The sequence below is a fragment of the Clarias gariepinus genome, chromosome 6 (assembly GCF_024256425.1).
Source record: "Clarias gariepinus isolate MV-2021 ecotype Netherlands chromosome 6, CGAR_prim_01v2, whole genome shotgun sequence".
NCBI classification, from domain to species: Eukaryota; Metazoa; Chordata; class Actinopteri; order Siluriformes; family Clariidae; genus Clarias; species Clarias gariepinus.
The window spans coordinates 25194596-25218985 of record NC_071105.1 but is presented as its reverse complement, the minus strand read 5'-3'; the positions used below and the strand labels follow the sequence as shown (position 1 = coordinate 25218985).

At 38.0% G+C, this 24390-nt stretch overlaps 1 protein-coding gene across 2 annotated transcripts in view; it reads right to left on the bottom strand.

Annotated features, from left to right (window-relative positions):
- cacna2d2a (calcium channel, voltage-dependent, alpha 2/delta subunit 2a) overlaps positions 1-24390 on the bottom strand; it is a 242239-nt gene that overhangs the window by 23893 nt on the left and 193956 nt on the right. For both annotated transcript variants that reach the window (XM_053497570.1, XM_053497571.1), the window contains exons 9-20: positions 23169-23219; positions 19410-19509; positions 16717-16878; positions 13879-13989; positions 13498-13576; positions 8289-8338; positions 2391-2480; positions 1484-1549; positions 948-1022; positions 793-867; positions 606-677; positions 351-422 (exon numbers count right to left, since the gene is read on the bottom strand). In XM_053497570.1, coding sequence (XP_053353545.1) covers positions 351-422; positions 606-677; positions 793-867; positions 948-1022; positions 1484-1549; positions 2391-2480; positions 8289-8338; positions 13498-13576; positions 13879-13989; positions 16717-16878; positions 19410-19509; positions 23169-23219 — 1003 coding nt within the window. The remainder of the gene's footprint in view (positions 1-350; positions 423-605; positions 678-792; positions 868-947; positions 1023-1483; positions 1550-2390; positions 2481-8288; positions 8339-13497; positions 13577-13878; positions 13990-16716; positions 16879-19409; positions 19510-23168; positions 23220-24390) is intronic.

Sequence of the window (24390 nt, the reverse complement as noted above, 5' to 3'; positions counted from 1 at the left end):
CCCATGGCCTGATGGAGATCTGTCCGCGCATCATAATCTATTGAGAAACTGGTGCGGGGTACTGATGAGAATGAAGGCCAGCAAAGAAAAGAAGGAGTGACTTTTAAAGGTAACGTGTCCAAAAGCAGAACAGAAGAGAGTGACATAGCAGGGGGCCTTTTATTTATTTCATACGTGAGGTCACAATCTCCAGTAAATCTAGTTTGTAAGAAGGCTGCTCTGGCTGTCTCTCACTTAATGACCACATAGGGATCCAAGCATTTTCCAGGACACTTCAAGCAACAGCGACATGCCGTGTGTGTGTGTGTGTAGTGGAAGTTGTCAGTTTGGAGGATGTATAAGTGCCATACCTTGTCTACAGACTTAACTAATGTCTTGATTTTCTTCTGACCTGGCTTCCCGTCAATCATATGTCGACGAATCTAAGGGACGATAAAACAGCAGGGTTTCTTTTAATCTCTTCCATTTGTCAAACGACTCACACAAACTAAATGCTCACAAAGCAGCACATTGTAAAAAGTCTAAAAAGAAAAAAACACATTCATACCCATTTATTTCTTTTAAACACAGTGTGGATGTTGCTATAATGCCAAATGCACATTTACCTCCTCCTTGTTGTTGTCTGGCAGCTCTGCATCCAGGAAGTCAAGTGTAACCGGTTCTCTGAAATTAATGATCTGCAAAGTAGAGATGAAGTTAGTACCAAGCATCTTTAAAGAAACACACTTCTATTTACAGCACCATACTGCATTAAGAACTTCTCATCATTTCCTGTTCTTTTCCTGTCCTTACCTTAGGTTGTAAGTTTGGGTGTAGCAGAACGTAGCCATTGGGGTCTATGGCATAAGTGTAACCATTGGCTCCAAGCTGTGTGAACAGAAAGCAAATGCATTTAGAGAGAGTGTGTGTGTGGGTGTGTAAGAAAGACAGACAGAGCTATCACTTACTTTATACTGTGGTGTGAGCTGCTTAATTTCACTAAGTGCAACATCCACTCCCATGACTCCCAGAATTAGCTGATTCTGCAAAATGAATAAATCAAGGATATACATGAAAAGATGAAAGCATAATATATTTGACCACAAGGTGGCAGAATTGCTATATTAAAGAATACATGAAAAAAAAAGAGAGGCAGGAATGGGGCATCATGTCTCAAATGTCCTTTGTCGTCAATGTCATACTATAATCAAAAGCCAACTCTTAGCTTTTCACATGAAAAGATTCATTATGTTAATATTAATGTTTGATATTCTGGGCTGTGATGCAAAGCTGAACATGTTAATAAACATGTTAAGAGAATAATAATGAACCTGGCCACATAACATGACATGAATTATATATTGTTATATATTATCATTTTTAATATGTATTCATAATTTTTTTTACCTTTTTATAAATTCATATAAAAAATGATAATGAGTTGATAATGAAAAATCATGATTTTCCCTATTCTGAGGGATTGATGACAGAATCAAGAAATAACCTTCGAGTCTCCATCACTAGTAAGATTGAAGACCGGCATCGTCCCAGTAATGACCAAACCCAGGCCCTAGGGGAAAAAAATAAGATAAATCTTACTCTCAGTACCAGAAAGACAAACGCTGCAAAAGACAAATGCTGAAGCGGATTGAATGGAAATGGATCTTTCACGAATTGAGCATATTTACTTTTTTTCCACAGCGCATTGACTACATGCACGAACAAATCACGAGGGGTCTCATGGGAGTTATTACAAAAGGCAGGCAACAGCAAGTGGAGAGATGCTCATAATTATACTGAGCGGAAAAGTATGTGGCGGTAAAAAGACAGCAGAGGAGAGGTGACAACACGAGTCAGCCTATTACTGTCGAGAAGAAACAACAGAAAGAACAGTGTGGAAATTGGACACAGAGCTCCAGTATAATTAGAGTACAAGCAGAAATGTTTATAGCGCATGGAAAACAAATAAAAAAAAAAAAAACAATGTCAGAGAAATGATGCACTTTTCAATAGTTATGACAAACAAAAGACCTCAGTTAATATAAAGATAACTCCAAATGTGGCTTCTCATATAGAACTGCAACTATTTTAAACGTACCCGTATCTTATTCGCTTATTTTCCCAAAGGTAACATTCCCACCCTGCCAGGCCCTGATAAGCAGGTTTTATCCGTTCTGCGTCTGACTCATTCACTTCTGTCCGCCGTGCTACATTCGGATGCGTGTGAAACGCTTAAGCTGGCGAATTTTCAGTTTCAATATCCGACGAGAGTGATTTGATCATTCTAGATTAGGAGTCGATTCTACCTTGCCAGCTTTATGCCTGTTTCTCTAGTATTTAATAACGTAATGTTAGATGGACTATTCAGACAGTAATGCTGAGATAATCATGACATTGCTGATCTTCCTTACCAGAGCATCCTGGTACACGTTGGTCCACTGAACTTGCTTAGCCCGGTTGCCTGCTAACACCATCGGCCTTCCCAGGACGTCTAGATACTCCTGGTGGGAGAAAATAAGCAAATAAATACATACACAAAATAATTACAAATATATATGTGATTCAGTACTCCAACATTAGAGTAACAATTAATGTGACATGAGTCAGACAAATTAGAGTATGGCATAGAGATGAAGGTTATACAGATATACGGTATACGCATCTCTGATGTTTAAAACTTTGATCAATTGACATTTTTGACAGATTATCAATAGCAATCAGCAATAAGATCCTTCTGACAACAACATCAAACAACAACATTAAAAATGATACATCAACATACAAACCGAATATTACATTGTAAATATCCATAAATTACAATTCTAGTTTGTGAGTGTTACAGGAAGATAGAAGAAGCAATACTCTTTCTTGATATGTGGCTATGAGTGGCATTTGTCTGGGCGTGTATCCGAATGAATCTATCTTGTATCTTATATTTAAACCCTATTATTTTCCAACTAAAGACTTAGGTGTTTAACATGTTGCAAAGAAAAATTGGCTTACACTGACACTTTCAATCTCACTGTGCTTGTGAGTGACTTTGGTGAGTGACTTCTGATTGAAATCATTTCGATTAGCCATTACAACTGTTTATTAATAATAATAATAAAAAAAAAAAAAATGTATATATAGCTGATCAGATGCTGATCAGATAAGATCAGCCATATAAAGGGCTTTTACTTTCATAAAGCATTTAATTAGAATATACGGTTATGCTCAAAGTGATTCTGGTTCAGTTTGTTGTAAAGTGTTGTTTAATTTTTATAGAAATAAAACAAAATAATAATTTCCCTCCAATTTAGAGGTTAGTTTAGGCTTCCCATCTTTTGTAATAAATCCCACCTTCTGCATTATAATTGCTTACAAGAACTCAGTCTTACCTCTGATTGGTTAAATGTTTAACTGCAAATGAATCAGTGATCCTTCATCACACAGAGATGCAGTGGATGAAAGAGTTGGCTGTTCAGAAATGGAAGCCTTATTTCCTTCCCGTAAACTCCTCACTTCACCACTGTAAATTTTCTTTGTTATTGTACTTAAGTTCATGTATTTCTGTTTTACTTCAGGCATGTATCTGTATTTAATTTTTATTTAAAAAGTTCTTTTTTACTTTTACTTCACTACATCATACAGCAAATTTTGCTACTTTTACTTCACTACATTTCTGTAGTGACCATAGTGGTGTGTAGTGTTTTCTAGGGGAAATTTCACCTGTGTAACTTTACTTTCTTTGTAAAAAAACTTTTTACTTTTACTCAAGTTGACATGTAAAGGGAGGACTTTTACTTTTACTCTTACTTTTGTACTTCCATTGGCTTAGAGTATCTTTACTACTACTCAAATACAGGATTTGTGTACTCTGCCCACCATGTCATGTCACCTAATGTTACTCTCATGTCAAGTAAACATGCACAGAAAAAATATATTTATTGCAATGAAATAGGAAGATTTATAGAAATTGTTACATAACTACTATCTACCTACTGACTGGATTTTTAAAGGGTTCCACCACCACTCTCATTTTGATTAAAATGGATTCTGATTGGGTCTGATTGTTCCAATTAAGGGGTTTACATGATGCATATTTATTTCTAATGGGATTATTGGTGAACTATTAGTGGCCATGTAAATGTACTATTTCAGTATTCTAGTCTGGAAAATATTAGCACAGGCGCTTTAATGCTGTTTTTACACTTGCCCAACCTTTGAGTCCATACCCAGGAATGATTCTGGGCTTCTTTAGGAGGAAGGACTTGTAATCTCATATTTGGTTTTACGATTTCTGCTGAACCACAGATAGATTATGCAGTTTTGTAGATCATGTTATTTCATTAAAATTTGCCCCAAAAAATGTAAGCGCTGCGTCCACCTGTTTGTATTTTTTACTACTTTCCAGTCGTACTGGATACTTGGATGCATGTCATTGTGCAGGAATATCGGTCAACAGGAAGCACAAATTACAGTGCTCTAGTTTAGTCTGGTTTAATATATCAGTGAGAAATTGTGTCTTCTCTTACGTCCATAACAACCCTTTTCTCCACCATTAAACTTGAAACAGTAAGTAATGTGAACCAATTTAACCGGGATAAAAGAAACAGTGTTCACACTTCACAAAACACACCAATCTTTCTGGACAAACGGCCTTGTGTGAAAACAACATGAGTGTACCAGTTTGAGATTGCCGTACCACCATTATGAGAACCAGCATTAAAAGAGTCATATGACCATAAAGGCAAGAAACAGTGCCATGTGCACATTAAAGCCTATGAAATAGCGCTTATTCCACTTTATATATTCTTATTCATGTTGGAACACTGAGGTGCTGACAAGCGTGACCTAATCTATTATTAGCTCACTAAAACACTGTTTAATGCCCCACAGGGAGGTCTTTCATCAGACAGGATGACAGGTAGACTATCAGACATTACTGTGCGGCAGAAAGAGACAGGAAGTAATCTTTCTCTCTCTCTAATTTGGAGACATGGAAAAAAAAACAACACGAGAGAGATGTAGAGAGCTGTGACACTGACAGCCACAATTTATGATTCTAATAGTTTAGTGTTTAAACTGTTCATGTGATTTCAACCACATTTTTAATGTAGAATTCTAGGAAAATGTTTAAAAGAGCAAACTCCACCTTACATAGTACATCATGGTATATTCTAATCCAGATATCGAATAGTTAGTTGAAAATGGAAACTCTTATGCAAAACTCTTTGTTTTGGGGTACATATTTTTATATTCCACAAAACAACATTTAGTGTTGGATCTAACAAGCTATAGCAGAATATTAAACATATTAAAAATATCTCAGCATATCTTACTATCCGAGGATGCCATAGAATTGTACTGTCATATTAACAATGTGCTCTAAACATATAAGATGCATCAGTTAACAATTTGCAGGTAGTCCCCCGACTTAGAAACAAGTTCCATTCCAGGAGCACGTTCGTAAGTCTGATTTGTTTTAAGGTCTGACAAAATGAGTCTTCGACACAAACATACAATGTAAAGCATACCAATCTTCTTGCCTAAGTCTGTTCCCTTTCCCCACACTGCCATTATGTGGCCAAAAACCATAATTGCACCTAAGGAAATAAATCTCACAGTGAAATGTTGTCTCTGCCCCTTTAAACCGGGAGGGGGATCCAGATGCCATTTTGTCTCCACTGTATTGGACTGTGAACTTAGTTTTCTTAAGGATTTTCCGAAATTAGAATGATTCATTATCAGGACAGATTTACAGGACAGCCATTTTCTATCATCGTACTTCCGGACTGATTTATTGAAACCTGTGAGGCTGACTTATTTCCTCCGTACCTCCACACGTTCAGACATTTTATTTTTATATTTATTTATTCACTTAAATATTGTATAAAATTGTAAATATTTTTTATCTGGTGCACTGTAGTCTCCATTTTTTGTACAACACACATGAGCTACTTCTGTTATTATACTAAAAATAGAACTGCAGTCCGTTCGTATTTGCGGAAATTCATAACTCGAATGTTTGTAAGTCAGGGACTACCCGTACTTCAAAAACATGGTAGTTGCACCTTGCCAAAGCTGGATTAAGCACCCATGATGTTACACTGCACATATACCTAAAACAGTAAAATTGACTGCGAATAAATGACATAATAATCCAATTTAAACGTCACATTTAGTCTATTGGCAGTCTTATCCAGAAGGTGAGTGATGAATAACCAGTTGCGACTGCATAGGCAGTTAACCAAACCATTATAATGTTAAAATTCTAATTGTTTAAGTGGCCAATAAACTACTTGACAGATATAAGTGGATTTTCTATTGATTTGTTGCAAAATTGTTGTTAGGTGATATTGCTGATTATTGATCCTACTGGTCAGGAACAGAACTGCAACAAGTGCTAATAGTGGTCACTCAGGGCAGAAATCATGCAGCCCCATGCTGTGTGAGCCTTTTCTATTTTCATACTAGTTTAAAAAGACTACATTTTAAATTAGATTTTATTTGATTACACACAATCAGAATTAAATCTGCACAAAAACAAAGTTTAAGTACAGGCAGTGTGTGTATGATGTAAAGAACAATGTCTTATTGTAAAATATATAGCAAAGAATTTGAGACGTCAAAAGGAATGAGATAATATTGTGTCTGTACATTTGAAACTTGTGTGCACCAGTAAAAATGGGTCGGTTGATTCGGGCCAGTAACAATATCTGTCACACATTGGGCCATGCACCCCCCAGTGCTATACTATTAATACAATTGTATAAATACAATACACATACAAATAAACATTGCCTATAAAATTGTTTATCCAAGCCAATTTTAATTAGCATGTTTTATTTAGTTGATGTTGTTTACCAATAAACAAAATCTACCAAAGAAGCTGCCTGCTAAATAAGCAGCCGAACTACACCTACAGTATGCACACATTTTAAACTCTAGCAACCGTGTGCATGATTTGAATTAATTTTAACTCAAAGTATAAATGAAATTTTGTATTGCCAATTTTGCGTCGTTGAGCTATAGTCACTAAAGCATATTTGGAGTTCATCCCTTCATCTTAGGACGACTCTTCTTTAACACTGGCTACACAACACTGTCATTTATTGTAGCCTGACCTTCTTTTGCATCTTAAGTTCATGCCGTGCTGACTCATCCGTGCTGATGCATGAGTCTGCATCAAATCTGACCCTTCAGCTCTAACTTTGAATTAATATGTTCGGTTATCCAGGACACCTCACAGCATTGAAACAATATTTAAAATATTTAATATGTTAATATATTTTTTGTCCACACCTGACTCATCAGCATTGCTACTTACATTTTACCAAAGGTACCGTGCCATAGCTTCAGTAGAATACAGAACATGATGGAAATAATATGCAATAATTTAACCTTTGCTTGTGTGTCCTCAAAGTGTCTAGAATTATCCTGCCAAAGGCTACTGAATGAGACTGTCACTTATCTGTTGAAACGAAGTACTTTCCATATAAAGCAAAGGACAGAGTTAATGTTAATGGAAAGAGGGAAATAGGAAGAGAAGGAAACCTGACATTGGCGGTGACTAACTTGACTGGCAAAATCTTTCAAAGCCCAGTAGTGAACGTGTCACTGGCACTACTGTAGTTATGTGGCTGATGATGTGTCTAGGCCACCAAAGTAACAAAAAGTGACAGTAGCACCGGTAGCCGTGATGTGCACAGGTGTGTTACTCCCACACACACGCGCACACACCCTGTCACGCTCACACCTGCCTTGGCTAGACTATTAAAATAAGTGGCAGGTCTCCGAATAAAATTACACTCAGTCTAATGAAACAGCTGACAGTCTATTCATGATGCTGATTAATGCGCCTGAGGGGAGGTTAGTTCGGTCGGGGGGAGGAGAAGAAGGAAGCGGATTGTATGTTGCAACATATGGAAGATGGAGAAAGATAAGTGTAAGCAGGAGAAGGAACAGAATAAGTGGGTTTTGAGAAAGAGAGAGAAGTTAGCGTGTGCTACTTCATAATCCCTTCAGGTTTAGAGGTTGTATATGTCACCCTCAATTAGACTGGATTTCGAGTGCAAATGCTTGAAAGCACTGGAACCTACAGTAAAAAGCTACAGTAATGTCATGTGTATTCGAAAACGTTCAACGATGCTTGTAAGCACACGGTAAATATTGCAGCTAAAGTATATGTGCAATCGCACATAAATCCTAAAGACGAGATCTGCTCTGAAATAAGGTCTTCTTTCTCAGATTGACTTAACCTACTGTACATACAGCCACACACATAAACACACACACAAACAAGCACAAAGATCATGTTATCCGACCTGTGTGTTGATCCTGATTGCTCCGATGGAAGGGATCTCGAAGTAGTATCCTGTTGAACAACAACAACAACAACAATAATTATATAAGTAACACATTTTGTACACATGCATTAAAAGTAATCCTAAGAGAAATGCTTTAATACTGATAAATCATTCATGCTCTTATTAAACACTAATAAAGAGCGCAAGGGCGGTGGAGTCGAAAATACTGTGCGGTGTTACTAATGAGAAAAAGCATAAGGTGATGTGAATTGTGAGCTCACAAATGTGTGCACTAAGTAGTCAAGTGAGAAACGTGCAGAGAAACTGATATGTGAGAAGAGTTCTCAGTCTGTGAGTATTGAAATGCTCCTTTTGTTCCTGTGCATGTCTACATTTACTGCGAATTCATAGTAGTTTGTGATTATTTGTAATGACCATGTGTGGTTAGACTCCTACAGGTCTGATATATGGGGTGGCGTAATGGTTAGCACCACATGTTCTCCTCATGCTTGGTGGGTTTTCTTTAGGTACTGTGATTTCCTTCCACAGCCCAAGGACAGGCAGGTTAGGTTAAGCACTGGGTGTTATATGGTGCCTTTCTATTGTCACCAGCACTGGCTTTTTCCGGGATTTGTTCTGCATTGGCTCTTGGGCTCTGTGGGATTGGATCAGATGGGCGTTTGATGAGCCCTGGGTGCCCATGATCCTGGCACCGGTATACTGATGTATAGATGGTGATCTATCATATAAGTCCATCCACAATGCCTGATATCTTGAAATTAGGCAGATTATTTACAGTAGGATGAAACAGGTGCTCTGATATATTAGCTCACATCCAAGGATCTTATTTCACTGTGTCAAGAATACTACATTTCACAAACGCTATAGAATAGAGGAACAGCCTGACTCTAAAAGAATGAACATCCTACCTGATGTCTGTGTGCTTTGCACTTTACTGTGACGGCTGTTCAATTGACCATCACGTCTAACAATGGCACTTTGTATGAGCGTGTGTGTGTATATATGTGTGTGTGCAGGTCATTGAGCATGCTGAAGCTTAGGATTAGACTGATTAAACGGAGAGCAGAGACACTAGCAGGGTCAATAAGCCCGGCTCGGTAGGTTATTAAAGTGAGGAGTGTTTGCACGACGAGCTGCAAAATGGGTGCGCCAGCAGCGGAATGTTAACAGCTAAGGGATGTCCATCACTCTACATGATGAGATTCCACTTCTTTCTGTCACAGACGTTTACTGATGTTTTCTTTTTTTTACAAAAAAAAAAAATTATAATAAAAAGAAAATACAAGTATATTAACTAAAGCAAATCGTCGTATCTCGGTTCAAGTCGAAATACCATGTCTCAAAATGGCAGCTGTCATGTCACAAAATGAATAGCAAAGATATTAGAGGCATTTTCCAGCGTTTTCTAACCTTATCACTGCCTACCGCATGTGCAGTGCGATTACCACAGGCATTTCTGATATTACCACAGGCAAGAATTCTGATATTTTACCTGTACCGAGCAAAGAAAACCTGTTTGCTCCAGACTCACCTATTATAGGCAATCCATAAACCTTACATCATTGCACAAATACCCCAAAAAACTTAATGTATTATTTGTGGAAATACATAAGAATTGATTTGGTAGGAGACTCTCTCTATATATTAAATAACAAAAGTGAGGACCTTTTTACATGCATGTAACATTTCTGATTTTGAGTGTACATCGCATAGACAGACATGTATTTTCAGTCATTATGTTTTTTCTCAGTACAATCAAATTCCTTATAGATAATTATAGATATTGGCATTCACAAAATGAATCTGTTATATCATTTAAACCGAAAGAGCATTTTTAATTTCCAGATTTTGCTTTACTACATATGCCCTTTATATCATCACACATAATAAACCTGAAATCTGAACAGAAGGACTGTAGCCAATAACCTCTAACATGTTACAGAGGTCATTTCTTTTTATGAAATGGAAACTCCACTCAGAAACAAACAATAATATTACAGACAAAACTAATTTTGAAAATAAACAGCGAAAGCAGAATGGGAATGCACTAAAATAAAATAGCACATCAGACAGCGACAATCTAATTCAGGATGTGCACGAAAGACAGGAGCCCAGAAATGTGATTGTGATCCCAAAACTGAGATGCTTTTACCACAGATGAAAAAAAACGATTCTAGTTCTAGTAAGGCATACTCACAATTAGGCTTACACACACATGGACAGTTTGTAAAGTTGTGACCTCTTATCAAAACAGCAGGCACCAGGGACAAGGCAAGACATCGTAAATTAGAGATGTAAAATCTTGAAAAACATTATTCAAGAAAGTCTGTGTGTCCTTCTGAAATTAAAAGGAAACCAGCATGTGTGTAAGCCGATTGTCAGGGTCGTGCCATGCTGTGCCATACTGGTCTAAATACCCAGCAGGCCCTTGGAGTCACATGTCTATATGTCTTTTGCTGTATACTGTATATGTCGTTTGCTGGAGGGGCCAGTGGGGTACAGACTGCAGGCTGACGGGACAAACCCCACAAAATAAGGCTGACCAGGTGGCTTTTTCAACACTGAAAAAGCCTGAGGGCCAAAGGGAGTCCCACCTGTGTCTAGCCCACCTTGGTCCCCCTACCCTGTCCTAAAAGAGGACACCATCTTAAGGACATCACCGTGGTTGTCACCACAACTCCAGAAGCTGCTGCAGTCCCTATTTCCTTTTAATTTATCGCTTGCTCATTTTTGTATATTGTTTGACAGAAACTGTTCCAAACCCCCCCGAAATATAAGTTTAGCTGTTTTCCATATGAGGGCTGCATGTGTACTAAAATGTCTCCTTTATAATAAAAATCATGTATCCAGAGAAATCCTAACTGACAGGGCAGTTTTTTCTTTCTTTTCCATTATTAAACCACACTCGTACAATTGTGAAAAGCACAACGAATCGACTAGTTATCCTCTGGTTAACGTTCCTTTTAACTGCTAATGACCGTCTAATGATATTAACTTAAAAAATCTTCAAAAGCATCCTGTTATTACTAAGGAGTTAGAGAATGTTGATGTTTTTTTCTGTGGAACGCTTCAGAGAGCCTTTCTGTAAATAGGTCAGTGTTTTTCATCACATGTTCTGAGGACTTCTCAAACGTACACCCATGAAATCAATATTAATGGCTCGTTAAAAAATTAGTTGTGGCAATGTTTATGTTCTTCTATTGATGGCAGCTCTAAAGTCACTTGCGGGTAATAATTGTCCTTGATAAATGCATTCAGTGGAACATTTTGAAGTAGAGGCCACGTGTACAAGTAATAGCGATATTTATATAGGGCATATATACAGTTTCTTTAGAAAGGGATTGTCAGCCCTCTATGAGTTGGAAGTGCATCGCACCTATCCAAAAACCTGTCCAGTTTATGACTGTGACTTAATAAACAGGCAAGGCCTGATTGTAGTCCCTAATATAAATTACAACCTTTTTATATATTCCGTGGTGGTCTTTAAGATCACTTTCCTTGGCTTCGATTCTTTTAACAAGAGTGGCCCTATTGAGAACATTAAGCTCCAAGTAATATAGTGCTGACATTCAATAAAGTACACACGCCCCTTGATTGATGGAGACAATTTTACGAGTTCCTGTAAATTGTTCATAAAAATAAGAGTTCAAAGAGGTCTATTTAAATGAATGAACGATTTGACCGAGCTGGCTCGGGTGCAGCCAAAAGCATGTATCTAGTGTGTGAACTATTCTCACTGAGGGACACCAGGCACTACGATTAACTGTGTTAGACACATGTCTCCTATTGTTGCCTACAACTGGATCCTCTTTACTAAACTCAATACATTGCTCTGCCTTTCATGCAATATGTTCTACAAAATAGATACACCCAAAGCAAACCTCTGCCAGCGCACCTCTAAACCTGTCAAAGGCTGTTTGTATGTGTAGGAGAGATATGGGAAAGAAAGCATGTGTGCAGGATGAGGGGCCCTCACTTTATGCCCTTGTGAGAATACGTTCACGTCTACATGCTTTTTGATAGGACATGTGATCTCGAGTGTCTCGTACACCAAAGGGAAACGGTGGCACCATCTTGCCTTTGTGAATGTGTCAAGCGTTTTCCTCTGCAGTCTTGTGATAGCAGCATGCGCCGTGGCAAAAGAGGGAGATCGAGTCCGCATAAAAAAGGCTAAGGAAAAACCTCGGTGCCTGCTGTGCCAATCTGGTCCCCTTCACGCATGCCATTAGAGAGTGGAGAACATGGCCACTCAAAACGCTAATCCTTAAGTCAGAGTTGGTGATGGAGGGAAGTCACATTTATCGCTGGAAAGCCAGTCTCTTTTCGCCTAATTAATTAGGAACTTGCAGGGTGTGTGTGGGGGGTGTGGTGTGGGGGGTGGGTGAAGGACCTCAGGAGCACTTTGGCACTGTTCGCAATTGACTAATCAGAGAACTGGGTGAGTAATGAGCATTAGGAGAGAGCTGAGAATGAGGGAGGAATGCGAAAAAAGCAATTGAGGACAAGGTGGGAATCAAAAAGTACATACATTAAAGAGAAAATACTGTTTAGATGCGTTAGAAAAAAGATAATCAGATTGTTTTGTATAGTTTTCCATTTCAGAAAAGGTTTTATTGTATATGTGCTCATAATGATAAAAACAGAAACATTCTGTTTCTAGAGCAAATGGCTTCTAATGTAGTGCAGCAGTGTATATGGTTTATATTAACAAGCCAGAGGGGGGGCAGAGTGGCACCGAGGGGTGGCACAGTGGTGCAGCAGGTGGCATCACTGCTTCGTTTACCCGCACTGTCTTAATAAGCACACGTATACTTTAATTGAGAAGTGAAATTAGTTGATAATTTAAATTTTACTCTTCTATCTTACATCCCAAATATCTGTACTTTATACTTTACTTGCGTTACATGTTGTGTAGTATTTAAAGTAGTAATAAAATGCTGACTATTATATGGAATTGTGTGATTTGCCTTCCCTCTATAAAACTCTTATTATGTACATTTCCTTAATTAATATTTTACTTAGGGTATTTCTACTTTTTCTCAAGTACAGGATTTGTGTCCACTATTGCCAAAGGCAAATGAACTAATTAAATAATTGCTAATGCTTAAAAAAAAGAGGTAAATAACGTGGTAATTTGTAGTTAGACGAAGGGGAACATTTCGTAGTGGAGCTGAATTGTGAGTAAGACCAAACACACAACGCTAACCTTTGTTGGCACACGCAATCCACTGCAGCGGAGTGACGTCGTAGTTATGCTGCCCCACAGAAAAAGTGAAAACTCGAACCTGTGAAAGCAAGAAAGCCGTCATGTTATATGTTACTGTGAGTTAAACCCAATATACAATATACACATCTTGCAAAATGCACAGAATGCCTATTTCTAAAACCTCTGTGTGCTGAATAAAATGTAAATTTCTGCAAAAAACAAAACAAAAACATGCAGTCTTGGGTATTAGACTAGGAGTCAGGACAAAGTGGTTTATTTCTAGAGATTTCTTTTCCCCTTAACATTATTCTGGACCGCTTATCACAAGGGCATGATGAGAGGGGCTTCAGCTTTTGTGCTGACTGGCAGCAATGCACTCACTGTTTTATTGGGCCAGTTGTACTTCTCGAAGACCTCTTGAGCTCGATCCTCTCCGCCATCTGTGAACATCATTATCATCTTATTGCAGTTTGCCCTTGGAGCGCTGGTCTCCTGAGAGAAACGAAATAGCGAGAAAAAAAAACATTGGGAAAACAATTAACGATAATAATATAGACTCCATTTTCTAGATAAACAACCTCGACTGTACACTTGAGTACATCTGCATCATAATGACACTGTTTTATCATTCCCACTCTGTCTATTGGAGAGATGGAGTGTCAGTGCCTGTCTTTCTAATCACATGTCTGCAATTGTGCCCAAACGCTGCCCGTTGTCGTATTTCTGAAGAGCCATCTACAAGTCCCCTCTCTCTCCTGTCCAATCACAGCTGTCATTGACATTCGCCCGATGCCGCATCACTGACAAGATTCTAATAAAGATAAATAATACGGCCGCGATTACGCGTTTCGGCCGCTTTTTCCCGAGCCAATCAGGGGCGTCCGCCGCAGCATGCGACGATTAAAATGCTTTAGTAGTTTTGGCTCTGGCAGAGGTTAGAGTGACTGCTGAGTTTGGAGGGCGCTAAGGCGAACACAAAGTGAGGCTGAAAGCTTGGCTCGCTCTCCCACTCTGTCAAACAGGCAGAGAATACAAATTCATCTGTGCGTCTGCAGCCCATCTCCGCGCAGCCGCTCTCATCAATCATACCATCAGGGTCTATTAGACAGCCTGGTTCCCGACACACACACGCGCGCAGATTTGTGGACACGCACCGATGATGAAAGCCAAGGCGCATATGCTGCTACGGGTACACGTATACACAAATACAATGATTTTTGGACACACATAGAGATAACAAAAGCTCACATTCACACACACACACAGAGTATATGAGAAGCCCTACCCTGCATCATCAGAGGGTAATACTGCTCAAATATGAAATAAATTGGGACCACAGAAGGTTCCAGCTGACTATTTCATGGTTTTAGAATGTTTAAACGTGTGTTTTTGTCCTTCTACAAATCAGATACAAGCTCCTCAGTTTTTACATTGCCCTCCACGTCTTTTAAGTTGTGAATTATGCTGTAAAAATCTCACAAACGTCTTCATAAGCAAAAAACAACATGGTTATTTTTTTCATAGTATCTCCCTATTCCTTCACCTATTCCACCTACTAGTTTCATTTTATTAACAGCTACCAACCTGTGGGTGTGTGTCAAACACAAGCTTGCACTGAGACGTGTTACACTAATCTCTGCATCTTGTCAAACTGCTGTGACGTAGTTTTGAGCAACACAGTAGGAAAAGAAATGCTAGATACCTATCCTGTTCTGCATGCATGAGCTTACAGACACCTGAGTCACCATCCCTCACATACAGAGGGCACTCACAATTTTGTCAGTGTCATCAATGGGATTCGAACTCGTGATCTCGTCACAACCTTTTTTGCACTGTTCCGGAGCTGAATAAATAAATTTGGTTGCCACAAGGCAAGAATATGAATTAAACAATATGACACTAAAGGGAGTGCTGTTGTACTGGTTATCAGCACCGCTGTGAAATAGTCATATGATAATATCCGGCACAATAGCACGCTTATGCTTTCTTTGCTCATTTAACCAGTTATTTTGCTCCTCTAACACATATCCTTCCACAACTGGCAGAACTGAGAGTTAACTGAAAGTTACAGTAGTGCAATTAATAGGAGGTAAATTCTTCCTATACTACAGTATATAGCTAAAAGGCAAGAAGAATAAACCATGGAGGTGGTTAACTTCTGGGTTAAATCCCAATTAGTATTAAATGTAAAGCTAGTGCACTAGGGTGTACATTCTCTTGTCATACACACCAAGTAGTGCCCTCGATCAGAGGGTACAGAGACATTTGGGATACATCCTTACGTCAGACACTTATTTAAAAAATTTGAATATCATGCAAAAGTTCATTTATTTCAGTAATAAAACTTAAAAGAAGAAACTAATATATGAGATAGACTCATTACATGCAAACCAAGAATACTTTTTCACAATATTCTAATTTTCTGAGATAGCGGATTTGGGGTTTTCATGAGCTGTAAGCCATAATCATCTCAATTATGACAAATCACGGCTTGAACTATGTTGCTTTGCATGTAATAAGTCTATCATCATTACTGAAATAAATGAACTTTTGCACGTTATTTACATTTTTCGAGGTTCACCTGTATATACACACACACATTAAGGCAATTCGGAAAAACTTAGAAGCAATTACTAATGAGACAAAGTGTTGTTTAAGATGACATAATGCTATCAGATGCTGGACTAGTTTTGAGTGTAGGTTTTGTCAGGCTGCTGTTCTACTCTGTACTACGGGCTGTAAAGAACTACTTACATCCATGCCGGTGACCGTCGTTTAGTGTATTTAATGATTTTAGAATAAACACCTCTGACACTGAGTCATATACGGTATACAGAATATAGTTGAACCTTCTAGTGATGTTACCATCCATTATCAGCACTCAAGGAAAGCCTCTTGTTCGATCCGTTTGCTTGGTCAGGACTAAATGTTGTGTCCTGAGGAATATATATATTGTAAGCAAAAGGCTTCAGCACCATTCTGTGGATGGAACATGGGTCCAAAAGTCTATATAAATACACTCATTCCTTTTCACTTATCACTTCAAGAAAATCTGCTTTAAGTTTTTCTTTTTTTTCTGCAATCCTTTCACCTTGAACAAGCTGATGTTATTTAGTAAGCAGATGTTTGGAACTTTAAAGTTAAAGTACATTAAACTGATATTGTGAAGTTGCCCTTGTGTACTGTGTGGATTTATGGGTTTGTGTGTGAAAGTCTTACATTTAACAGTTGCTCAAAAGCAAACTGAAAGCCGGATTTATAGTCCGTCGTCCCCTTCGCTTGCATGTGCATCACCTTCTCTTTGAAGATCTTTTTGTTTCTCACATTAGCTTGGACCAGCGTCTTAAAGCACGGCACAACGGCGTCTGCTTTTTCACTAAACTGTGACAGGAAAAGGAAAAGAGAGTAGAGCGCTCTGTGAAAAACATTTCTCTTAAACACACTAAATATTTAGAAATGTTAATCAAGTATCAAAATCCTTTTCATAAGGTTTAGGAAAAAAAAGGTTGTAGAATGCATTAAATGGGAATTACAAAGATGACTGAGTTCAGTATTTCAGCACAGAAGATAGCGGATCACTATGCATGTATCTATGTGTGTGTTTGCCCGTGTGCTCATGTGTAGCTCCAGTGCTGCCAGTTCTCATTGCCTCACCTGCACAGTAACACCTGCTACATCAGGTGGAGCATTGCCCGAGCACTCTGCTCTGTGTGTGTGTGTGTGTGTGTGTGTGTGTGTGTGTGTGTGTGTGTGTGTGCGTGTGTGTGTGTGCGTGCACGTACATGTGCACACCTCTTGACAGCAAACCCTATGTTCTACCACAGAGCTGCTTGTGCATATTCATGATTAGTTCTGCACTTTAAAGCTATTTCTGCACTTTTTAAAATTTTGATAGTCACTTCTTTTTTGAAGGTCAGGCTGCAAATAGACTGACATTTTCAGGTTAAAGGGAAAATGATTCATATATTAAAGCTGCACGGTCTTGACATTTCTTTGAATGTAGGACTCTCTCTCTCTCTCTCTCTATACAGTATACAGTATATATATATATATATATATATATATATATATATAAAGTATATATACACAGTATTAATACTAAATACACACAAAGAAATAAAGACACATAAACACATTTTAATATGGCTTAAGTCTGTGTTTCTTTGATGAGTAAAAGGTGGTATGATTCAGATTACTCTGCTTACTTCAAGCATACAAAGATGAGATTAAGAGACAGTATACCGACCCAGTCAGAGTCATGGATTAGCCCCTGTGTGTATATGTGTTTGTTTGTTTGTGTGTGTGTATCTTCATGGGTTAGTTGGTTTGCACTTCAAGGTCGTGACATTTTTTGGCGTAAAAATGTTTTTGTTTTCCTGTAGCATTTACTCTTATTTATGTCAGTATGCCAGTGTAATGCCCAATACACTCAATCATTCATCACCGGCTAAACCATTCAAAAACTAATATTTATTTAAATATTATACAATTAATACTATACAGTACATGTTTATGGCACTAAGTCATAATTCTTTACCTACTTTTAAACAAAACTTTCACAATCATGTTCTACTCCTAATAAACGTACACCCTAAACATCTAATACCTCCCAGTAACAGTTAACATATCAGATTTACCTTTCTTGAAGAAAATACTCATCTTGATACTGTAGATTTATATCTAAGACTTGCTGCTTTAATAAAAATTTAAACTGTCACCTGCTCAGATCCGGTCTCTATGTAACAACTGCTCATACTGATCCTATTCAACACACACTCAGTACATTTGGTATTTACACTATACCATTGATAAATAATGATTTATGTTTGCCATCTCAATAAAGTTCAACAATCTGCTTTTCTATAAAGCATATGACAATGTTATATAAAGATATAAGTAAATAAATATAAAATGAACAAAATATTAGGATAATTTAACCTTTATTACATTACACAGCATGTCCAGAAGTGTTTGGACAGAAACCCATTTTCAGCCGTACTGTACAAGCCCATACCATAACCATACCTCCATCATTTCATTTCTTGATACATGATGTGCTATTTATTCTTTGGATCATGAGCCCTTCCTTTCCTTCTTCAAATTACTCTCATTATATCACTCTCGTACAAGATAATCCTGCTTTCATGCTTTTTTTTTTGCCTTTTCAGAAAAGTCTAATCTGGCCTTTCTGTTCTTAAGTGGTACTAGTGGTTTGCATCTTTAGGTGAACCTTTTGTATTTACATTTATGAAGGTATCTCTTGATGATAGACTTTTCTGAATTCTGAAGTCATCCAATTAAGCGATTTAATGAGGCCAGTCAGGTATTCTGGTGTCGCTGAGCCCACCAGTGCACTCCTTTTTTTTAAAGAACATACCAAATGGTTGATTTGGCCACCTTCAAGTTTCTGCTATTTCTTTGTTACATATGTTTTTACTTTTTCAGCCTAATGATGTTCTCCACTTTCATCAGAACTTCTTTGGACCACATATTGAGAGTTTCCATGAACAACTACAGAGCTTTTATTCATTTAGTTTATCATGAAATAACTAAGAAACAAGCCACAACTGGCCTCAAATTGCTTATCAGTCACATGTCCAAGTACTTATGGCTGATAAGAATACAAGAACAGCATAAATTTAAAGGTTTTAACAAAAGTATTGCATTAACTGTTTAGGTATTACAGCCTTAACAGTTAATGCAATACTTTTGTTAAAATCCTTAAATTTATGCTGAATGCCTTAATTTAAATTGCCTCACTGTAAAATCCTGGTGATGTTATACAAAGGGGGGAAAATCCAAATTTTAAAAAAAGGGCATGAAAATCAACTAGTGCTTAAATTCACTACAGTAAGAGAGACAGCAGCAGCTTCATGTTCTGTGTGTGTGTGTATGTGTGTGTCTCCTCTTACCTGTGCTACATTTACATAATCATCATCAGACAGTGTGTCCAGCATCTCAATCACAGAGGTCTTCATCAGCTTCAAAGTCAGTCCACTTACACTACCGCTCCTAAACACACACACACATACACACACGTACACAGACCTCACAATGCATACTGTATACAAATGCAACTCAGAAACCCCCCCAGCATACAGCAATCATACAATTTCAATTAGAAATACATTAGGCAGTGTGCCATGAACAAGTCATTAGAACACACATTTTTCATTTTCTCACAAACCATTTGCCTTGTAATCGCAGCAAGATAAAACATATGGACCAAAAAGCTGTTGCTAAGCAGCACCTGTTGCTAAGCATCCTGCGTTGCCGTTTCTCGGCCATGTCCGTCAAAAGCGAGCTCCGCGCATGTGTCATTGTCACGAGAGCAAACGGAGGAGACAGGTGTGATTGTACACCTCGAAAATGTAAAGGAGATTTAGAAGTACTTGGTATAAATAGGATTTAACAGAAAGAAAGAAAAAAAACAACAACCAGAGAATATTGTTCAGGAGAGGATAGAATTAGACAGCTTTGTTGCAGCAAAGAAAAAAAATCAGGGAACATATACACAAAACCATCACACAGACATTTGTATATCTTTAAAGATAATCAGTTAAAAAAAAAAACATTTATAATTAGGCATACAGTATACTGTAGTTCTCTCGTATTTCCCTTCTTATTCTGTGTTTCTTTTCCTGATTATACTGGCATGCACACTGTAGCATGCTGTAATTAAACTTTTATTATTATTTTTTTTTAGCTACTAACATCTTTTATGTAGAAAAAACAGTATTTGTATTTTAGCCATGTTTTCATCAAGCCAAGAGAACTTTGTACCTTTGAAAGAGAACATTTGCTGAAGGATAGAGGGATTGTTTCATTTTATACCTAATCGCCGTAAAGCCACGAAATAAGCAGAGAAATCCCAGAGGAATGGGAAGCAGCAGCTCTTCTCTGCTTAGGTCACTGACAATAATGCCTGGTTTAAGAACACTCCTGAACCTTATTTTACCCAGGAATGATGCCTTTAATATAGTTCTGGACTCATCACTCCTCTGCTAAAAGATTCTCTAGACGGTTCATTTTTGCCATAGATTTTCACGAATATATTGTTATATACAGTACTTTGCAAAGTCTCTTCTTCATATTTTGCTTTCAAAGAGCCAGACCTGATTGTGATTTTTATTATAGTTTTGAGGAATATTTCTCCAGACTTCCTGAAGGACTTTTTTTTTCACCTCATTTTCAGTCCAGTCCCTGTACCTGACCAGTTTCTGATTAATGTTTTGTGTTTGTTAAGCCACACAGTGACCTATGAATCATTCAAGCAGAATAACATCCAATGTAAGGCAATAAGAAACAGGTACAGATGATGACAGATGATCAACTGGTGATTAATATACTGGTGATGCTGAATGCTGAGTGGTTGGAACAGACAAGAGGGGAGATAAGGTTGCTGCTCAGGTTGCTACTTAAACAACGAATTTAAATTGTATCTACAGGCACTTTGCAGCCTGTCTCAATAAAATACTTGTTTCACTTTTTGTTTATGTAATCTATACTATGTAGCCCCTAAAGCTGTAAATGTTTTGCAGTTATTTTAATAAACATATATAGAGCTCATATAGAGCATTTTTTAGCACAAAATAGGCAACTTTCCCAAACATGACTGAGCAAAGACTAAGGGACTGGGTCACAAAGGCAAAAATAAATAGCACAAATACACACAATCACATGTTTTAATGGTTATTTCGATGACCAAAAAGTAATAATATCATGCTCATTTTATGAGTTCTACATTTTTTGCAACTCTATTTACATATTCTGGTAGAGGGAAAATTGACCCTTTATAAAAGTGATTGTAACTCTTGTTCTACTTGACATATCCAAAAACCCAAATACAATGAACCCTCGGTTTGCGAGTACTGTGGTTTGTGAGTGTTCCGCCAGACGAGCAAAGATTTTTAATAAATTTTGACTTGAAAAACAAGCAAGTCTTGGTTTACGAGCACCGAATATCATGTATCACGCATGCGCTTCTTCTTTTGATCACAACTGCGCCGATTTACTCTCTCTCTCACTTTTAGTGTGTGTGTGTTTGTAAACTGGCACGGTGTCAAATAACGCACGCACACACATAACGACAGACCCAGACACATATACACACACAGTGCCTGCTTGCATAAACGGAAACACTTATCTGTCAGGATTTATTTTTCCTTTTTTTTAAAGGTAAAGTGCAGGTTAATTTGTTTTATTTTTACTTTATATTTTAAACTACGTATTTTTATGTATTTATTTTTTTGGGCTGTGGAAAGAATAATTTGAGATTCCATTATTTCTTATGGGAAAATTTTGGTTTACAAGTGTTTTGGAATACGAGTCCACTTCCAGAACAAATTATGGAATTATAAGGTTCCACTGTACACAATTTGAAGTCTGAAGCATCCCCGTTAACACACTCCAGAAAGGCTTCTATAATAAGCACATATATATTTTTTTTTAATTATTATTGACCTATGCTGAGTTGCAGGCATGTATCTGTGCCGCTTAGGTTTTAATTAATATAATTTAATTTAATATAAAAAAATGAGGGATGGCTCGAGACTTTCGCACAGTACTGTATACACTGCAAAGAATAAAGAATATACACTCACCATCCACTTTAATGGAATCACTTTTACCTTCGCTCATTTATGTAGTTTTCCAAACAGCCAATCACATGGCAGAAATGCAATGCAGATACATCAGTTACATACTTTGACCTTGGCATGTGTGTCGGTGCCAGATGGGCTGCTTGCAGAGTTTTACAAATGATGTGCATCATCATCATCATCATCATTAACAATGAAACATCTATTGACTGGCATTTCGGTGGGCAGAAACAACCTCTCACTCCAACTGCATGCATCTTACAACACACAACACATCACCTGTTGAGGCGGACGAGCTACAACAGACCACATCCAAGTTTTACTTTCTGTCATTGGGCACAGTCTCATTCAAACTGGACATCTAAAGACTGGAAGAACAACAGATGATTCCGTTTTTATTTCCATAACTGTAGCCTTGAGATAAACTCAAAACTGGCCGGTGTTTGGCTGTTCCCTCATAAAGATGTAGTTACGACGTTTTCACACCGTTCTTTGCACGAAAACCTCGAACAAGCATGTCTGGCACCAACAACCATGCCACAGTTAAGTCCTAAAGATTAGAATTCTTCTGCATTCTCAAGTTTGACATAAACATTCACTGGGACTCTTGTCCTGTATCTGTATGATTTTATGCATTGTGTTGCTTTCGCATGATTATGATGCAAGGAATTTTTGTCATACTGTCTTAAAGAGAGATATACTGCATAGTCTCTATAAACATTCGGCATCGCACACATTATTCCTATTATGTATCCTCTCTCTGTTCTCTAACTGCTGCAGATTTATCAGCAATTCCCACAGTCGAGCCCATTTTTCATTGCGAGCAGCAGCTAAAACATTTTTCACGGAGCACAATAACATTGTGATATGAAAAATGTAGGCCAGCCTTTTGTTGTAAAGTGACTGAAATACTTGATTTGTGACTTTTTTTTTTTTTTTGGAAACCAACAGGTGGCACTAGAGCACCACAACAATTTTCGGGTCATTGTGTGTTTTTGCTATAAGCATAAGAAGGAGAATGTATGTGTGTGTGTGTGTGTGTGTGTGTGTGTGTGTGTTGGGAATACTTACACATCCACAATGATGACCATATCTTTAGGAGAAGAGGCGCCTTGAATGTACCTGTTAACACAAAAGCGAAAGTAAAAATTGGTTTTCAGATACGGCAAACCCATTTAACTGACTTCTATACTTGTTACCTTCAGGGCTTAAATGTAATACATTCTAAAGCAACAAAGCTGTTGTCTGAGACTCCGACACTCGACTACACAGCAGAGGTCAAACAACAAGGACATATTATTATTGATGTGAAACACCACTTCTACATGGCACTGTTACGGCGTTTTTTTGTGTGTCTGTGTGCTCATCTCAAATACCTGCCCCAAGATCGGGGCTGAATATTGGTTTAGTGTCGCTGTAGTGACATCGCATTGATGGGAAGACATTACCATACGTAAGTACAGTGGTGTGTGTTTTCATTATTAGGTTAGAGTGAGCAAATAAAGGTAATATCTGATTAGTATCACCCCCAAGAGCAACACCGTTTGTCTACGCTGTGTTTGTTTAGGGCTGAGTGTTTCTGCCTGGATTCATTTCATCACTTGTGTGGATTCCTACCAGATTCCATCTTTCAACAAAGTCGCATGGTGAAGCTAAATGTGATCTTGCTAAATGTAAACATGTCAGTTACAGGTTCTCTCAACAAGAGGGTTAATATCTAAAAACTGGAGATGAAATTTCTAATAGTAGTCGGACGTGGTTCAGTAGCTCAATTGGATCATGGGTCTTGCTGGATCTGTGTGTCGGGGTTCACAAACCCTCACCAGGCCGTTACTGATCTGCACTGGGTTCTTCTTCCACCTCCAAACACACACAGGTTAATTGGAAATGCTAAAATTGTCACTAAATGTGAATGGGACTGCCCATAATCAGGGTGTTCCAGGGACAACGTCCAATTCCTTTGCAACCTTGAACAGAATAAAATGTTTGCCACAGATAAAAGAACAAATAATAATATTTGATATTTGGTATTTCATTTAGCCTTTGAAAGCCATACTGTAGTACTTATGCTGCTTATCCTGTACAGAGTAGCAAGAGGCCTGGAACCTATCCCAGGGACTCGGTGCACGAGGTGGGACACACCCTGGATGGGGTTACAGTCCATTGCAGGGCACACGCATACATGCACTCACACACTACAGGCAATTTGGGACCACCAGTTGGCCTAATCTGCATGTTTTTGCAGTGTGTGGGGGAGGAACAAAGAGTAGGTTAGAAGTGGTCTAGAAGATAC